Raw genomic sequence first — 18,928 nt, forward strand, 5'->3', positions numbered from 1 at the left:
AGTGTGTAAGTCTGGGCTCTGCTCATGGAGTTGGGGAGATGGGACCCTCTTAGGCAGGAAGGCAGTGTTCCTGCCCCATGGCAGACCTGGAACAGTGTCCTGGAGCCTCCCAACCCTCTGTTCTTTTGAGGCTCATCAGGGTGACAGATGCTGAGGGACAGGTCATTTGCACTGGCCTGCAGGGGTGTTGGGGACGTGGCCTTCGTAGCTCTTGTCTCACCTCTGAAACCCTCCGGAGAGAAGCCCTAGGCCTCCTCTCCCTGGCAGGGACTTGCGTATGTCCAGGGCTGCTGGGGAGATGGCTATGCACGCTGCAAGCCGGGGTGTCCTGCAGCTGGTGTTGGGAGAGGCCCTTGCCGAGTCTTTCTCACACGGCCCCCAGCCAGCACCAGCATTTTATCCTTGATTAAGTCGAAAGGAGAGTCTAGATGGGGAGTCTCCAAACTCCTCCACCAGGGACATCCTGCCAGGCATGGGGCCAGGGGAAGAAGGGCGGAGGCACCTGTGGCCGCAGCAGAGCCCCACAGGAGCGTGGGGGCCTTTTGGGAGTGGGGTGGGGTTGGGGTTGGGTGGGGGGACGTGGTGAGGGACTTCCTCCTGAGGGTTCTCTCCCTCCCTCTCCAGCTGCTATCTCCCTGGGGACTCTGGGGACCCAGATCAGTCTGGGGTCCTTCCTGGTCTTTCCCCATTGTGGTCTGGCCTGGCCCGGCCTGGCTGGAAAGGCACTGCTTGAAAACCCAGGCGTCAGATCCCAGGCATGTGGTCTGATGATGATGGAAAAGCTATTCATGTGGTCTTGGCGTGGCCGGGCTCCCAGCCCCCATGTCAACAGTCTGTGTCCCTCTGCCCAGAGACTCTGCTTCCCTGAGAGGGTATGGTGCCAGGACCCTTCCTCCCTCACATTAGGGACCCCTGAGAGCTGGGTGCTGAGACCTGGGGTCTCAGGTCTCCAGCACATTGCTGTGACCACCCACCACTGCCTTGGTTGTCCTTGTCACTGCTGTCCAGCAGCTACTTGGCTCCACCCAACCTGGAAGTTGAGTGAGACTCACACAGACCCAGGCAAGAATCTCAGGTCCTAGCGCCTCCTGTCACCAGTGAGTGTAGTGGCAGGCAGGTCATGGACGCTCTGTGCAGATTTGTCATGTGGATGAGCAGCTGAGCATGGGTGCAGCACCCACCACCCCTAGTCCGCAGAGGCCTCTTAGGGTGGTCTGGGGGCAGCGAGGGCCCCTGGGGCTCATTGTCTTTCACAGATGGTAACTGGTGTCACTAGAACTCTTGGGGGTGGGGTCCTGCCACCCTCTCTGCTGTGCCCAGGGTCTCTGCTTCTGTGTCCCACGCCAGCTGACCCCTGACCTCTGGGCTCCCTGGCTCCTGGCCTTGTAGCTTGACCTCCCCTCCCCTGACATCCTTAGCTTGGCCTCCAGGAATGAGGCCGATGACAACAATGAGGACTGAGTGACGGTGCGGGGCAGTGCCTGTGTGGCGGGGCTCAGTGAGCAGGACCCCTGCGATGTGCGGTGAGCACTGTGGGGAGAGAGGGCCCGGCTGAAGCTGGAAGCCAAGACTGGGCCGAGTGACCTGGGGGACAGGGTGGTGAGGTCCACTTGGAAACCAACGTAGACTCCTTTTGCCAGGTGGTGGTGTGGCCATCAAGACAGAGGCACAGCCTGAAGACGAGATGAGGCCTGAGCGGCTCTTTCTTGGGGTGTCCCGAGGCCAGACCGAATGCAGAATCCCCCGAGGGCCCAGGAACAGGCCTGGGGGCCCCAGCCGTCATCAGGCCCAGGGCGTGCCCAGGGTGCGGGCAGGGGAGCCACGGCCACCGGGGGTCGGCGGGGAGACGCCCCGAGTCCTCTCCCGCCGGCGGCAGCGGGCATTCACCTGCCCCGACTGCGGGCAGAGCTTCCGCCTGAAGATCAACCTGACAATTCATCAGCGGACCCACGTGGAGGAGGGGCGGCGGGAGGCCACCGGCCGCTCGCCCACCACCTGCGGGGACAGCCAGACCACGCTGGAGCCAGGGGAAGTGGTGGTGCCTGGCCCTGTCATCCGCTGGCTCCCTGAGGAGCCTGAGGGCCGCCGCTCTGTGGCGGGGGGCCGTGCATTGGTGGGGCGGCGGCCTGCGGCCAGCAAGATGTACCACTGCAGCGAGTGCCTGCGCTTCTTCCAGCAGCGCAAGAGCCTGCTGCTGCACCAGCGCCTGCACACGGGCAATGGCCAGGGCTGGCCCGCCTGCCCCTACTGCGGCAAGGCCTTCCGCCGGCCCTCGGACCTCTTCCGGCACCAGCGCATCCACACTGGTGAGCGGCCTTACCAGTGCCCCCAGTGTGGCCGGACCTTCAACCGGAACCACCACCTGGCTGTGCACATGCAGACCCACGCCCGAGGCCAGGCTGGCCCACACTTGCCTGCCGCCCCTGCCCGCCACGGGAGCCCCCCGCTGCCCTGGCCCAGCCGCACGGAAGAGGGCTGACCAGGCAGTAGGCCACAGGGGACTCCTGGCAGGGCCTCTCCCTTGTGCCTGACGCGGGTTCCTCCTCTTCCTGGGATGGAGAGAGGTTTGTTGTTTTTACCCATTCAAATGGGAAGCCCACCGCCCTTCTGGTGGCAGTGTGTGTGACCGGGTGCCTTCTGTTTCCTGTTTGCACTCTTCTCTGCCTTTTCTGCATTCCTGACTTGTATAAGATTCCTTACGGCTTAAGGGATGCCTTATTTTTGATGGGGCCTCTGGTAGGTACCACAGCCAAGAGGACCAGAGATCATGGCCTTCCAGTATGGGGGAGATAGAGACATCGGGGACCTGGGATTTTTGTTCTGTGCAGAGGTCTCCTGCCTGCTGTCACCATGAGACAGGGGAGTGGATGGTTGGCCTGAAGAAAGGGTCCTGGAAAGTTTTCTACTTTGCTATTTGGAAACTTTTTTTCCCTTGTTATAGAGACTCGAGTGCTTTTGTAAATGTGTGTAGTTGCTAATGGAACTTCACCTTTTGCAAAGTGGAAAGAGCTGGCTTTTCCATGTGGGGCTCGCAGAACTGGAAGGGGAACTACCTCCACCAGCCTGTGGGTCTTTTTTTTTTTAAGATGGAGTTTCGCTCTTGTTGCCCAGGCTGGAGTGCAATGGTGCAATCTCCATAGGTTGCTCACTGCAACCTCTGCCTCTCGGGTTCAAGTGATTCTCCTGTTTCAGCTTTCTGAGTAGCTGGGATTACAGAGGTGTGCCACCACTCCTGGCTAATTTTTGTATTTTTAGTAGAGACAGGGTTTCATCATGTTATCCAGACTGGTCTCGAACTCCTGACCTCAGGTGACCCGCCTGCCTCGGCCTCCTGAAGTGCTGGGATTACAGGCGGGAGCCACCGCTCCTGGCCCAGCCTGTGGGTTTTGACGGGGATGTCTTGGCTGCTGTCTCGGAAACACAGTGTCTCTCTAGGTGTGTGTTTCTTGGCCCAGAGTGACTCCCAGTATTCCTAGTCCTTACCCCGCAGGATAGGCACACCCATTATTTACTTTTGTCTGTCAGCTGGGAGGGGAAACCGAAGCCTGGAGCGGGAGACACTTCTCCCCAAGAGCTCAGTGTTCGTGGGTGTGTAAGATCCAGTGACTGCACCCGAGAAAGCACCCTGAGGGGCAGTGCGGAGAGAGCCTAGGAAGCCCCTCCCCTAGAGGAGGCCCTTGGTCTGGCTGAGGGCCACCTCTACCCTGGGCCTCCAGGCCTGCTGTTCACATTAAAGGGGAGGCAGTCTCTCAAAGGAGTTCTGCCTTGAGCACTTTGGGTTCTGGGGCAGAGTTGGGCTAGGAGATCTGGGTGAATCCTTCAGTCACGGCTAGTCTCATGTTTCTCTTCTGTCAAAGGGGGTCATGGCCCCAGTGTGTCCTACCTCAAGAGTTGTCAGGGTCAAATTAAGAGGCACTGGGACAAATATGAAGACTAGCTTTGTGCTTCCTTTCCAATTCAGGGCCTCCTTTCTACTCATTCCAGCCTTTTTTTTCCCTGTCAGAATCCCTCAGGAAGGACCTTTATCTTCTAGAGTGAGTCGGGGCAGTTCCCCTGGGTTCAGTGAAAGACTCGCCCACGGGGCTTTGTTCCCCAGGAGTCCTTTGTATTTTGGTGAACAAATTCCTACCAAAACATGAGATTCAGACTGTAGAAGTTCAGGCAATAATATCAGGCCTCATGGAGAAGTCTGGAGGTCAGCTGGCTTCTGGTGTCCCCTCACACCACTGCAGGTGCTGCCTGTAGAGCAGCCTTGGTGTGGGTGACTCTGAAGCTGGAGTGATGGGACCCGGGCTAACCTTGTTTTTTACCGCCTTGTCTGGCACTGAGAAGTGGCCGCCCTTCAGGGCTGCTTCTGGGGGCTTTGGTTCCTGGATGTGCCGTTTCCTTGCCCTTCTGACCCTCACACTACTTCCAAAGTCTTGAGCAGAGTTGGGGGCCAGTGGTAGCATTGCTGTCATCTCTGGGAGGAGGGTGAGTATACAAGTCAGTGACAGTTCGGCCAGGCTCCCTTGGGTTTGGGAAGAGGCACCACCCTTCTGTGCTGTGGATCCTGCTTGTTTGCTTTAGGGTCCCCCAACCCTTGCCAGGAGCTTCACAAATCAGAGACAGGCTGTCAGCAAGAGCTCAGACAGGATGTGTGCAAGTGCAGGGGCGCGAGTTTAACCCTCAGCTGCAGGAGCTTGTCTCAAGTGTTCTGGGGATGCCTCAGGCTAAGAATTTTGCCGAGTTTCTTGGCTTATTTTTCTAATGCCAAATGCCCCTGCGTAAGCATCAGAAGGTGCTGATTCTCCTTTTTTCTTATTTTCATAGCAATGTGCGCAACTTTGAGCTAGGTCTTGTGAGTTTGCCTAGCACTCGGACGTGTTTAAGTAACGTTCTTTACATTGAAACGAGTCAACCGAAGCTTTGTGGTGCAGGAACTGAGGGTGCCCCAGACTCGGTGGGAGCCCAGGTTGGGCTCCAAACTCCCCCAGCAGGGTCCTCGTCTTCCTCATTTGTGAAGTAAACGGGTGGGCTACGACGTTAATAAGCCCAAGAAAACTGTGAAGGTGGTAGTCCCTTGCCCTAATTGGTGCTCAATAAACTTGTTGACATGAACGAGTGCGTGCGCGTGATCTGGTTTCTGCTCTCTGGGAGGTGAGTGACCGTGCGGGGCAGTGGCAGCTGGCGACACATGCGGGCTGTTGGGCACCAGCCTGGGGCGGGCGCGCACACCTGTCGGGCACGGACAAAACCTCGGAGCACGCTGTGAGGGCGGGGCCTTCCGGGCTGGCCAATGAAAAGCCGGCACTGGGTCGCAGGAGCCAGCCAAGCGGGGGCGGAGCCTCCAGCACTGGCCAACGGGGATCTGGCTTCGGGATGCGGGGCGGGGCCCACGCGGGGCCCAGCCGGTCGCAATTCGCTGGGCCTGGGGCACAGCTGCCTCCGGGGCGCGTTCTCCGTGTGTACCGTGTCCCGGCGGCCCCGCGAGCGGGGAAAGCAGGGCTGACGCCATCTGCGGAGAGAACTGTGCAGCCGGGCTTGTGTGGGGCCATGCGCAATGGCAGCAGCGACTCCCTGCCCAGGCAGGCCAGCACAGGGCCATGGCCGAGGCGGCTGTGCCTACGGTAGGGGCGACTCTCATGGAGGCGTGGGGACGTGGAGCCGAGTCCTGAATTCGCCAGGAGGATGTCCCAACCCCACCATCCCCCGCCACCTCCTGGAACTGGGGAGGGCTCAGCCTGGGTGGCAGGAGGAGGACAAGGACTCCTAAGGCCACACGATAAACTCCCTTCTCGCTCTTCATTTCCTTGCCTGTGGAATAAGGCGAATGGCCCTAAACACAAGATTTGGAGGTCCCTCCTGCCCTGATATCCACTGGACCCAGCTCTGAGGGCGCGGTGGACTGTGGACATCTTCATTCCAGACTCTCCAAGGTTCCTCTTTCAGGACCCGCCTTTTGGCACTTGCCCCCACCCCGCCCCACCCCCCAGTCGACCATCTCAAAGATCCACCCCTCCCGCCAAGCTGAGACCAATGCCATGGCCTGGGGAGGGATGTCCGCTGCAGTCTGGTGGAGCCAGAGTCTAGCTCCTGACTGTGAGGTGGACTCTAGACTTGAGCTCTGATTCCAGTCAGGAGGATTCTGATGCCTGCCCACTCTTTCCAAAATTCCCTGACAAGTCCTTCTGGCTGCTGCTGAGGGGATCTGCATTGTGAGGACTTTTGGTTAGGGGTTTCAGGCTCAGGCTTGACCTAGGCCGTTGCTGGCCTGCATAAGAACTGTTGAGATTTTCATAGGTCTTTAAAGGTAGAGGGGCCATCTCCTAGTATAAATAGCTTTGCAGTGGTTTTGGATCCATTCCTGGGTGGCACATTTGTGGCAGGGCATTGCAGGGAGGTGAGGATGTTAGCCCCTAATTTGAAGACGGTGCTGCCTCCTCTGGGCTCCACTTCGTTGTATCAGACACAGGCCAGACTTGAGGATGGCGAGCTATGGTGTGAGAGGAAGGAAAAGGCCAGGTATCTGGTGTCTGGTACTTGTATGTGTGGGCCACTTTGCTGAGTATGTTTATTGGGGAGGTCTCTGAGAAACTCAGTTGCACAGAATTAGATTAATCAGTCTCTGGTTCTTAACACATTCAGATCGCTGGTCCGTAGCCTTTATATTTGTTTTTAAGAATATAACATGTGCTAATGTCATACACCCTGAGTGCTTCTTCATATCTTCAGTGTGTGTCATCCACACAGCCACCTTAGGAGTGAAGGAAGTTAGGATATCCCTGTAAGTGAGAACATAGAACCTTGGATAAGTTATGCGGCTTGGCCTCAGGTTGTGCAGGATTCAGATGGCAGGAGAGGCACTGAGTCAAGTTCTAGGTGAGTTCCATTTCCAGGAGTGCTCCCTTTATACCTCAACTGTTCTCCACTGAGGCATTCCTGGATTTAAAATTTTATTTCCAGCAATACACAATACATTTTCCGCCTCCTGTGAACAGGGTATTCCTTGTAATATTTCCTTATTCTTTTCTTTTCTGCTTTCAACTTTCTCTGGCCCCTGTTGCCTGGCAGCTAGGAGGGTGGAGACCATCCTGGGGCTGGTTGACAAGGCACCTGGATCATGGGGATGTGGTATCAGGCAGGGCAGGAAGTCACACCAGTAGATGTCAGGGTGGATGGGCCTTAGAGATCGCCAAGGCAGAACAACAGGCCTTTCTCCCCTTGAGCCCACTAAGGTGTGTGGACTTGTTCTAGAAGAAGTTGAGGACTCAGATTGCTGCTTGGGTGTGCATTGGACCCCAAGTCCCCTGGCAGGTGTTCTGGACTTGGGCTTCTCATCATTTCTTGGCTCCTGCTTCTGGCCATGTTCCCTAATTGGTTGAGTAATGGGCTGAGCTAATAGAGGCAGTGAGTGGTAGAGCTGGGATCCACTCTATTCATTTATGATAGTAATGTTGGTTATGTCATTTTCCATTGCCCCTGGGTCTTGGTTCAGGATTCTTCTCATGGGGGCTTTGTGGGGTCCAGTGTCTGCTGTCTTTGACTATTAGGTGGGGTCTGTTTGGGGGTCTGATCAGTGAGACCCTCTGGCATTCAGAAGACGTCTCCCCCATTCTGGAGAATCCTGACCTTCCTGTGTCTGGTAACGGCTCTGGGCTGCTGTCCTTCTGGTGGCTGACTCACCAACTTGTGTCTGGTTACAGGACTGGTATATGCAGACTGACCTCCAGGGAGAGGCCCAGATCCGATCTGCAGAGGTCTGCCTTCTGGCTATCGTGAATGTGTTCAGGTGGTGGAGAAGAAGATGGAGCCCCAGGCTGCCTGGCTACAGAGACGCACACGGACAGCCGAGAAGAAGCTGGCTGACTGCGAGAAGGTGGCTGTGAAGTTTGGGAACCAAACTGTTGCTCAGGCTGGAGGGCAAGTGGGCCATGTTGGGGACTCTGCTGCAGAAGTATGGACTGCTGCAGAGGCAGCTGGAGAACTTGCTGTGCAACAGAAACTTCTGGATCCTGCGGCTGCCCCCGGGCAGCAAGGGGGAGGTCCCCAAGGTATAGGAGCTGGGTGTGGGTGGAGAGCCCTGCCTGGATTCTGTAGGGTTACCATATGCATAGCGGAGGGAGCCCCTTGGCTCCCGAAGCCTGACGTCTGGGCATCCAAGGCAGTCACCAGTTGACTTTAAAGGGCTTGAAAAATGTCCGAAGAAATTGTGACTCAGAAAAATGTCTGCTTTGGAAGATGGAATGGGGTTTGTTGGGAGAGGAATCGTTGTGCAGCAGTGGTTGTACGTGATCTCTAGAGTGAGGACTGGCAAGTAGGAGATCTGTGTGCCTGGGAGAGGCGAAGAGAACCCAGGAGTCCCCATCACGAATCCCGTTAGTCACTGGTTCTGCCCTTTAGCCGAAGGCGTTGTGATGGAGTTGAGTTTGCATTTGCTTAGTAGTTTGGCCTGCGATGCCCACTGCTTCGGGGGAAGGGAGAGGAGACTGGAGTTTTGGCTGCTCCCTGAAATGGTTGTTACTCATGGTGGGTGCAGGCAACCTGTACTTCCAGGTGCCCGTGACTCCTGAAGACATGGTCGGGTATTTCTCAGAGCAGCAGGGTGGCGGCCTGGAGGACTCATAGAAGGAGCTCTGCAAACGTGTTGTGAAGGGGAGCTGCGAGATCCTGAGTTCCCTGGGTAAGAGGCTGGTCTCTGGGGGCCTCCACACCTTGGTTTTACTCCTTTACTCAATCACACGAGACTTCTGAATCTGAGAGCAGGAAGCATGTAGAGATCGTTTGTTCAGCCCTCTGTCTTCAGGCAGATAGAAGGTATCCGTCATTCTCATTTTGAGGTTTTATGTGATGAAATGCAGAGGTTATGTGACTTGCCCCAGGTCTCATGGAGTAAGTGAACTGGAATCTGCTCCTTGCTGTCCTGCCCTTTGCGTGGTGCCAGAGGCTGCTCCTGCGTGCACACCTGTGGCTTGCCTGCTCCTGGGGAGCTGGGGCCTCCCCTGGTTTACATCTGCATCCCTAGGACTCCCAAGCTGCACTGTGCACACTGAGTTCTCAGGTGATTCCTGCTGAGCAAAGACGGATGGACTGTAGGCCTGCTTTTTTTTTTTTTTTTTTGAGATGGAGTTTCGCTCTTGTTGCTTAGGCTGTAGTGCAATGGTGTGATCTCAGCTCACCACAACCTCCGCCTCCCAGGTCAAGTGATTTTCCTGCCTCAGCCTCCCGAGTAGCTGGGATTACAGGCATGCACCACTAGGCCCGGCTCATTTCGTATTTTTAGTGGAGATGGGGTTTATATATGTTGGTCAGGCTGGCCACGAACTCCCAACCTCAGGTGTTCCGCCCGCCTCGGCCTCCCAAAGTGCTGCGTGAGCCACCGTGCTCGGCCAGGCCTGCTTTTTTTTTGTTTTTTTGAGGTGGAATCTTGCTCAGTCGCCCAGATTGAAGTGCAGTGGCGAGATCTTGGCTCACTGCAAGCTCCGCTTCCCGGATTCACGCCATTCTCCTGCCTCAGCCTCTCAAGTAGCTGGGACTACAGGCGCCCGCCGCCATGCCCAGCTAATTTTTTGCATTTTTTAGTACAGACAGGGTTTCACTGTGTTAGCCAGGATGGTCTCGATCTCCTGACCGCGTGATCTGCCCGCCTCGGCCTCCCAAAGTGCTGGGATTACAGGCATGAGCCACCGCGCCCGGCCCTGGCCTGCTTTTAAGGATGTCCCAGGTCTAGAAAACGAGGGCCAGCCCTGGGAAGTTCGGTCCTTCAGGCAGGTGTGTGTCTTCACGTGAGACTTGATCAGACGTGGGTTTTTGAAGCTCCCCTACTCCCAAGCTCTCCTGCGTGCACCTGGAATTCTCACTGCTTTGGGCAGGTGAGCAGTTGGCTTTTTGTCCACTCTCTCCCGTTGTTGGGAGGCTGAGGCCCAGAACACGGTGCCTTCCCTCTCTTTGCCTGGCTGCAGAGGTTCCTGCTTCAGAAGAGGGTCCCAGTGTGCTGTGGGAGGCAGGGTGACGAGGCTGTCTGGCCTCAGGCGGGGAAGGAGAAGCACGTGGAAGGAAGGGCAGCAGGAAGCTTGAGCCTGACTGCCAGGAATGGCCAGCCGCATTTTTGGGCCTGAGTTTCCTCGTCTGTCTGGACTAGGTGACTTGTCTGTGTGGGCAATGGATGGGAACCCTTTCTCTTGGTCTCATGGCACTTACTTCTAGTCCACGAAAACTGGGAGGCCTTGCCCACCCTACCCTCCATGCCCCTCAACACATGCCTTGAAGAGGGAGTGAGTCCTGCTCCAAGCCTGGCAGAAAACCCTCCTTTCCAGATCTGCAGAGGACAGCCCTGCCACTGCCCTTTTCCTCCCTACAGGCCGGGCCACCACCAAGCCAGATCTTCTGGCGCCAGTGGAGAAAGGACACCAGGCAGGCAGCTGCAGCCTGCCCAGTGCGGAGACGGGCCAAAGCCCGGGCCCTGGTGAGTCCTGGGGTGTGGGCAGACCTGGACCTCTCTACATGCATCTGGTAAGGGCATCTGGTGTCAGGAGGCCCCCCTGGCGAAACAGAGGCAGAGATGGGGGGAAGTGAACTGCTGGGCCTCACAGCTGGCGGTCAGGGCCACACCCGGGTATTCTGACACCCAGAGGACCTGGGCCATTTCCCACATTCCATGTCCCTTTGGAGCCGTCGCTTGGCCTGAGACCGCTCTGGAGGCTTGAGGGGAAGGGCAGAGGGCATAGCAGATACCAGGGAACCTGAGGCACGCTGTCGTGGTGCGTGCAGGGTCCCGGGAGGAGCAACAGGCTGGCGGCCTCCGTGAGACCTGCCCTGATGCTGCGTCTGCTCCCAGGGCCCTTGGTGCCTGCGTGCGGGTCCTCCTCGCTTTGCAGCCTAATTCCTGCTTCCTCTCCTTGGGTGAAGGGACTGAGTCTTGCCGTAATATCCCCCTCCTCCGGCACCTTACACAGTGCCTGGCATGTACTGGGATTATAAATAATAAATAATTATTAAATGAATGGTGAACCAGAATAGGAGCTCAGTTTTCTCCATTTTTCAAATAATAGCATTGGATCAGAATGCAGTTTTTTATTTTTTATTTTTCATTTTTTTAAGGCAAGAGCCCTTTATTCCAGTGACAACCAGAATCGTATAACGTGGGGGACAGTGGGACTATTCTGGCTGAAGGACAGGAACCCTGGAGCTGGTTGCTCAGAACACAGCGGGTCATGCCAAGACATGCTCCTTGCTTTCTAGATTCTTAGATTTGGGGAGGAAGGCTCCCCTGTGAAGCAGACTCTTTGAATAGGTAAATTAAGTCACAGTGAGCCTAGAGTGGGAAGAAGGTGGGAGTTGACAAGGGTACTGAGTGGCTGGCATGTAGGTCCAAGGCTAAAAGTGGCGTTTCGAGGCACCTGCTGGGGATGGGGGCACCACAGAGAAAGCAGGGTTGCGTAAGGGGAGGGGTGTGGCAGGATGCAGGTCACATAGCCTGAGCTGGGGAGCCCTGAGTGAGAGGCCAGCTGGGCAGAGTGTGGCTCTTGTGAGAGCTACTACAGCACTGACAGCTATTACAGCAGCAGCCTGGCCAACAGCTCCTCCCCTGTGGTGCAGGGAGGGGAGCTGGGCCCAGGCACTGCAGCCACCCCAGCTCTTGGCCTGGCCCCCCACAGCAGGTGTGGGCAGGACTGGGGTATGTTCAGAGGCTGTGGCTGGTGCCACAGTCCCCACGGCTGAGCAGCTCCTAGGGGGATGCAAAGCAGCAGACAGAGCCTGGCCAAAGAGCCCCAGGCACGACTCTGCCATGAGGCTGGGCTTGCACCTGAAGGCAGCTCAAGGAAGCGTGGTGGGTGGAGGAATGAGGGCTGCTCAGGGGGGTTAGGGGTGCCCTGAAGTCTGGGTAGTCCTTGCCATTCTAGCAGTTACTTCTTGTTTTCCACTCTCCGTAAGCTTTTCCAGATTTCTCCAGGAGAGAGCTTTGTTTACCTCCCAGGACTAGGCCTCACTCCTAAAAGCTGCTTCTAAACCCTTTGTGTGCAGGCCCCAGACGGTGTGGGCACAAGACATCCTGCGGGCCCCAGACGGTGTGGGTGCATGACTGCTTTATCTGTTGGATGTTTCCATGGGCGGGCTGTTCCTGCCAGAATTCTAGAAGCAGTGTAAATGGGCTGCTCATTCATTAGGTCCGAGCAGGGTCTGGGCACTGAACTTTCAACACTTTCCTCCTGTGATTCTGGTGTCGTTAGTTTGAGGATCAAGGCTCAGAGATCCCTCTGAACAGAAAGTGACCCGCTCTGGCCCCGCCTCTGGCCGTTGAAAGTGTCTGTGTTTTGATTATGCAAATAGATTCTTACACGAATACGTTCTTACTAAGCAATGTGGAGGTCATGGGCAAAGCTAAGTGGCTCCTGCTGGCCACCCGCCCAACCCCAGCCCCCTCCCAGGGTAGCCACTGTTATGATTTTGCTGCATAACCTTTCAGGCTATTTTCTCATGCATATACATACTTGTGTGTACTGTAGAAAAACACAAGGGTTAAGAACACACAGATCTTCTGCAGTTTGTTGTTTTCACTCAACAATATGTCTTAAGGATCTTTTCGCGTTGATACATTTTGATCAACTTCCTCTCTGAAACGGTTTCCAGGGCTCTGGTTAATTGTGAAGCCAGCCTGGTGTGTGGCAGCTGGGCTGGGCTGGTGTCTTCAGAGTGGCTGTGTCAGAAGTGCCTTGTATATGACAGAAAGAAGTGGGCTGTGCCCTGGCTATAAAATCTGGCAGCACTGGGCAACTGGACAGCAGTTAGATATGGGTGACTTGGAATGTTCTCCATTCATCCATTTATTTAACAAAAAATGTGCCTACCCTCTGTCAAGCCTGGAGCAGGAAGAGGAGCAGTAACTATTCCCTGATCTTTTTTTTTTTTTTTTTTTTTTTGAGACGGAGTCTTGCTGTGTCACCCAGGCTGGAGTGCGGTGGCCGGATCTCAGCTCACTGCAAGCTCCGCCTCCCGGGTTCACGCCATTCTCCTGCCTCAGCCTCCCAAGTAGCTGGGACCACAGGCGCCCGCCACCTCTCCCGACTAGTTTTTTTTGTATTTTTTTAGTAGAGACAGGGTTTCACCGTGTTAGCCAGGATGGTCTCCATCTCCTGACTTCGTGATCCGCCCGTCTCGGCCTCCCAAAGTGCTGGGATTACAGGCTTGAGCCACCGCGCCTGGCCTATTCCCTGATCTTAAGATAGGCCTTAGAGGTGGGCACAGATTGGTGAGGTCGCCCAGTCCTTGAAGGACACCCACCTGAGGGCACCGTAGGATCTGTGTTTGGCTGCTGTAACAGAGACGGAAGAAAACAACGAAACCAAAACTGCAGCTTCCACGTGGCCGGGGGTGGTCTCCCTCCCGACAGAGCTGTTTGGCAGCTCACAGGCCCAGGCTCCTTCCAGCCTATGGCTCCACCTTTCCTGGGGCCAGGCCTTGTTACTGTGGTCCCAGATGGCCCGCGACCATGCCCGTGGCCCTGTTGAAGGAAGCAGGGGGATGGGCTGGGGCCGGGGGGGAGGTGCCCTTTCCCTTTTCCTTTTAGTTGATGCCTTTCCCTTTAACCAAACACTTTGGTTTCTTGTACATTTAGTACTTACTTTATAAACATTGACCCATTTAAGCTTATTCCGACTCTCAGTTTCCTCATATCATAGATAAAGAAATGGAGGCACAGAGAGGCGGAATCCAGTGTCAAAGATCCCGTAGCTGGAGGAGGCAGCGCCCTCACATCCATTAGTCAGACCAGCCACAGGGCACATCTCCTTACAGGGAGGCCTGGCAACAAGTCTGGAGTCTAGGTGGCCACATGCCCAGCAAGACACCAAGTGCTCTGTTAGTGTTGAAGCGGGGTGGGTAGCGTTGGAAGATGGCTGGTCATCCCTGTCACAGCTCACAGCCCATCATTCACAGGCCAAGCTCCCCTCGCTGCCATGTCACACATTCCCAGGATGTGCTGTGCCTTTGCTGGTACCTGCAGTTCTGTTGGGAGTCTCTTTGGGGTCGTGGTCCCAACAGAGGCTGTGAGAGGAAAGATGCCCCATGACACCTGCTGCCCTCAGGGCCTCTTCCTCTTTCCCTTAGACACAGGCCTGCTGGAAACACCCCCAGGAGTTCTGGCCTGGATCAAGCAAGAGGAATGGGCAATTGGGAGGAGCCAGCAGGGCCCACAGGAGACCACTGTGGCACAGCTGTGCTCAGGTAAGGCATGCTGGGCTGTGTCTCCCCAGGCCTGTATCCCTGGGCCTTAGGAGACATGGCGTCCCCGGGGGGGGCCTCACAGCGCCTCTAGCAGGGCCTCCTCCTGTGCGAGGCTCCTGAGGGAAGGCAGTGCGCAGCCTTGGCTGTGTCTCTGCAGAATCTTGTGTGCTTGCTGCGTGGTGTCCTCCCATGCAGTTGCATGAAATCATTCTTTTGGCCGGGCGCGGTGGCTCACACCTGTAATCCCAGCACTTTGGGAGGCCGAGGCGGGCGGATCACGAGGTCAGGAGATCAAGACCATCCTGGCTAACACGGTGAAACCCCGTCTCTACTAAAAATACAAAAAATTAGCCGGGCGTGGTGGTGGGCGCTTGTAGTCCCAGCTACCGGGAAGCCGAGGCAGGAGAATGGCCTGAACCCGGGAGGCGGAGCTTGCAGTGAGCCGAGATCGCGCCACCGTACTCCAGCCTGGGGGACAAAGCGAGACTCCGTCTCAAAAAAAAAAAAAAAAAAAGAAATCATTCTTTTATTCCTGAACCTGTTTCCGGTTCATTTCATGAACTCGTCTGTAGGCAGCATGGTGCTGGGCGCTGCAGGGGCTCATTAATGTGTGAGACACAGATTCCACTCAGGAGAGAGAAGACGAACACACAGTACACAGTGGGAAGGGGCACCGTTGTGTCTACAGCCAGAGAGCCCTTTCAGAATCTGACCCAAAAGACGGCCAGTATTCTAAAAGCACCTGTGCTTACGATGTGCAAACAGCTGAAGGTGTTCTTTCAACTGTAGTAAAAGGGGTGTCTTGGTGGCCACAGGCGGCCCAGATGAAGGTGCTGCCGGGGAAAATGTCACCACACTGGTCTTGGGAGGCTCCGTGAGAGAGAGGTGGGACTTGAGAGGGGCTTAGAGCCTGGGTGAGAGGCAAAGAGGAGGCCAGAGGTGTTCTGGGTGGAGAGGACCCTTGGGCCGACGCTCAGAGGTGGATGAATGGGGTAGCCTTAGGTGGAACAGCACAGGGTGGAACCCCGCAGAGGACAATGGGAGCTGAAGGAGGCTGGGCTAGAGCAGGGCCTTTAGTGATGCTCGAGCCCCGGGCTTCAGACTCCAGGAGAGCCAAGGGCGGGTGGCCTGGCTGCAGAGCCTGTGGTAGGGAGGCCTCACTTGCTGTACCCTTCTGTGTCCCTTCCCTGCAGAGACCTGTCTGGGCCGCAAAGAGGAGTCTGGAGGGAGGGTCCGAGGGCCACGAGCCAGCCTGGGCTGCTGGAGGGGGTCCTGGCAAGGAGGGCTCTCGGGGAAGCACCTGTGGGGGTCTGCTTCCTGACCCCAGGGAGCGAGAGGTGGCCTTCCTCCCTCCAGGCCCCCCGAGCCAGGCTGAGCCAGCTGCTAGGGGCATGGCGCAATGCCCACCTTGCGCCCAGTGGGGCCAGAGCTTCGGCTGGAAGGAGCTCAGCGCGCAGCACGAGTACGCGCATCATGCCCCACGGCCTTTCGCTAGTGCTCAGTGTCCCAAGAGCTTCGCGCATTGGGCCACCCCCGCCAGCCACCGCCAGACGCATGTGGCCCAGCGCACCTACGCTGGCGCCAGATGCAGTAAGACCTTCGTCCACCAGTCGACGCTCACACCCACTACCGCACGCACATCGGGGAGAAGCCCTACGAGTGCGCCGAGTGCGCCAAGCTCTTCGGCGGCCTGCCCACGCTGCTGGAGCACCGACACACGCACACGGGAGAGCGGCCCTTCCAGTGCGCGCAATGTAGGTGCTGCTTCAGCTGCCTGTCCACGCTGCTGGAGCACCGGCACACACACATCAGCGAGAAGCCCTTCCAGTGTGCGCAGTGCGACAAGCGCTTCACGCGCCTGGCCAACCTGACCTTGCACCAGAGGGTGCACTCGGGCGAGCGCGCCTTCCAGTGCACCCAGTGCGGCAGGCGATTTGCGCAGAAGCCCGGCTTCCTGCGCCATCTGTGCGGCCACTCGCAGGAGAAGCGCTATCCTTGCAGCCGGTGTGGCGAGAGCTTTACCTGTCCCTCCTGGCTTATGCGTCACCAGGACAGCCATGCTGGTCATGCTTCTCCACCTTGCCTGGTTTGTGAGAGGGACTCCCCGATCGACGAGCCGCCCACAGGCCTCAGGGATGCAGTGCGGGGGAGCGCCGCTAGTGATCCTTCTGCCGCACTCAGATTTGAGGGCACCGGTACAGAGCTGAGCCTCAGGAGGTGCCCTGGGGGCAGGCAGCGGAGCAGTGGTCAGGAAGGTCTTGGGAGGAGTCCCTTGGACAGTTCTTTTTCTCGTGTGAAGATGGAGAATGTGGGTAGCACCCAGAGAGCTCCCTAAAGGGGCTCTGAGGGCACAGGGGCAGTTGGTGCCCCTTAAATCCAAGCGGCCTCTCCTGGGGGTCACTTCTTCGCCAGGTCGAAGTATTCTGGCCATGGTCATGGCTTCCCAGGGGAGGGCTTGTTCTCCCAGGCACTGTGATTGCCCACCGGGCTTCTGGTCGCAGGGAGGCATGCAGGGAGGCAGGGGTGTGACCGGGATAGAGGCCAGTCCCAAACACCTGAGCTCCACTGAGGGGAAGGCCTGGGCTGGGAGGTGGGGTGGGCAGGAGTGGCCGGCTTTGCCTTGTTCTGTTAGGGGAGTGATTTTCAGAGACAAAGGTTCCAGTTAGGAGATGTGATTACTCAGTGCTTTGAAGGGACATCCAAGGTACTTACCCTTAGCCGTAGCTGTTGGTTTCCTGGATGCTGACTGTGAAGATTCTAAAGTGCTTCCTAGGGTGGGCAGTGGTGGCAGGAGGCCTTGGACGGAGTCCAGGCCAGACCCAGCCTCCTGTTTAATAGGCTGAGCCCAAGCGTCCCTCAGATGCGAATCCAATAGCCTTGGTGAGTTGTACAATGTGTCATGGAAACTTTCACTGACTTCTGCCCCCCCCGGCCCCCCATTACCTGGGAAGGGCAGCTTTGTGGGACATGTGTCCCAGAAGGGCCTGGGCTGGCTGTAGCCCAGTGCTCAGGACCAGCCATCTTGGTTCTCACAGGGCACTGTCCAATTGGTGTAGTATTTGCCTTCAAGCCATTGTTGGAGCAGGCAGGCAAAGGGGGCTTTGTGAGGATCCAACCTGTGCCAGTCACTGGGATACAAAGAAGACCGAGGCCTGGTTCCTAGCTGTGGGGCTGGGAGGGGTATCTGACGCCAATGGTGGCACCTGGCAGAGGACACACAGACACCAGCAGGCAGCACGGGCTGCAGTAAATGTTGCAGAAGCACCTAAAGGTTGAGCAGAAGGGAGGTAGGAAACCTGGACGTGGGCTGCAGCAGCTGGGAAGCCCCCCTGAGATCCTGGTGGCCCCACCACCGTCTGAAGATTTAGGCCAATCACTAGGGCTTTTCAGGCAGGCCCTTGTGGTGGCCCGCCAGTTTGGGACCCTCCCATTTTGATACATTAGTTCCCCCTCAGCTACTGGAGATCTCAGCCACAACTGGGCTGTAGCTGTGACCCAGACTCTGCCAGGATCCTCTAGATCCTCAGCTGTCAGATAATCCCGCGTCCCCCTCCTCCTCCCCACTAAACCCCCAGTGCTTGACATGAATGCATGTGTGCTTCCTAGGACTAGAGGCCGGTGCTGTCTCTATCACTGCCCTCGCTTTAAGGGGCACACGAGCAGATGGTAGCAAGCCCTGGAGAGCAGCTCTCGGGCAAGTGAGGTGGCTCTGGCACTGCCCCTTGGACTTTCGTGTTTGTAGCTTGAGTTGGTTTTTATTGGAAGCTCTGTGATTTACATAATCACTTACAACCTCTGTAAATAAGGAACCATTTATGAGGAATTGTAAATTTCCTCTCTCCCCCTTCTTACCCTGTCTGTGATCTTGTTTTGATGCAGTAATGATATTCCACTCTAGGTTCCCATGATCAGTGGTGAAATATAGTGATTTTCACCTGTGCTTCCATTCTGAAGCTCTGAAAAGAAGTACTGGATGGACTGAAGTCCAGGACGATGTCCCAAAAAAAGGCAGAGTCCAGGTGGGCTTGGAGGACCAACGCCTGGATGGGCACTGGAGGGCAGAGGCCTCAGTGTCAACGCCTGGAGGGCAGAGGCCTCAGTGTCAACGCCTGGAGGGCACAGGCCTCAGTGTCCACCCCTGGAGGGCAGACGCCTCAGTGTCCACCCCTGGAGGGCAGAGGCCTCAGTGTCAACGCCTGGAGGGCAGACGCCTCAGTGTCCAGCACTGGGCCCTGCACATGGAAAGCCCCTCTGTTTGTGAATGAATGAATAAAAATGTTTTCATAAGTGATGCAAGCTTCTCAATTTTAATGTCATTGATCTGATAATGCAAATTTTTAACAACACATCTTTACCATTTCCTGCCTTCAATAATAGTTGTTAATACATTTCCAGTATTTCATTGAATCTAAGATCCATTGATTGTAAGACACACCCTATTTTCTACTTCACTAAGCAAGGGAAAAAATGTGTCAATTTCAACATGACTCTTCTCAATGCGGGATGATAACTAGCTAGGTGGTGACGTGTGAGCCACTGTTACTATTGTTGACGATGTCAGATCAAGTGATTCATTTCTTTGTTGAGACAAGGAGTGGAGTGGCACAGTCATGACTCACTTTACCCTTGACCTCCCAGGGCTCAGGTGATCCTCCCACTTCAGCCTCTCGAGTAGCTGGGACTACCGGTGCACACCACCATGCCGGGCTAATTTTTTTTTTTTTGG

The 18,928-nt window shown here is 56.3% G+C and overlaps 2 protein-coding genes across 2 annotated transcripts in view; both read left to right on the forward strand.

Annotated features, from left to right (window-relative positions):
- The window catches only part of LOC111551497 (protein ZNF783), a 28,192-nt gene extending 23,089 nt beyond the window's left edge, over positions 1-5,103 (forward strand). The window contains exon 6 of the mRNA XM_023225477.1: positions 1,641-5,103. Coding sequence (XP_023081245.1) covers positions 1,641-2,479 — 839 coding nt within the window. The 3' untranslated portion in view covers positions 2,480-5,103. The remainder of the gene's footprint in view (positions 1-1,640) is intronic.
- LOC111551451 lies at positions 5,096-18,493 on the forward strand. Its single transcript, XM_031935973.1, is given in 8 exon segments — positions 5,096-5,139; positions 5,304-5,609; positions 7,533-7,624; positions 7,713-7,882; positions 7,884-8,033; positions 10,340-10,444; positions 14,086-14,202; positions 15,396-18,493. Coding segments are annotated over 8 exon segments (1,662 nt in total). The 3' UTR covers positions 16,074-18,493.
- Positions 18,494-18,928: the final 435 nt, after the last annotated feature.

The sequence above is a fragment of the Piliocolobus tephrosceles genome, chromosome 8 (genome assembly GCF_002776525.5).
Source record: "Piliocolobus tephrosceles isolate RC106 chromosome 8, ASM277652v3, whole genome shotgun sequence".
NCBI lineage: Eukaryota > Metazoa > Chordata > Mammalia > Primates > Cercopithecidae > Piliocolobus > Piliocolobus tephrosceles.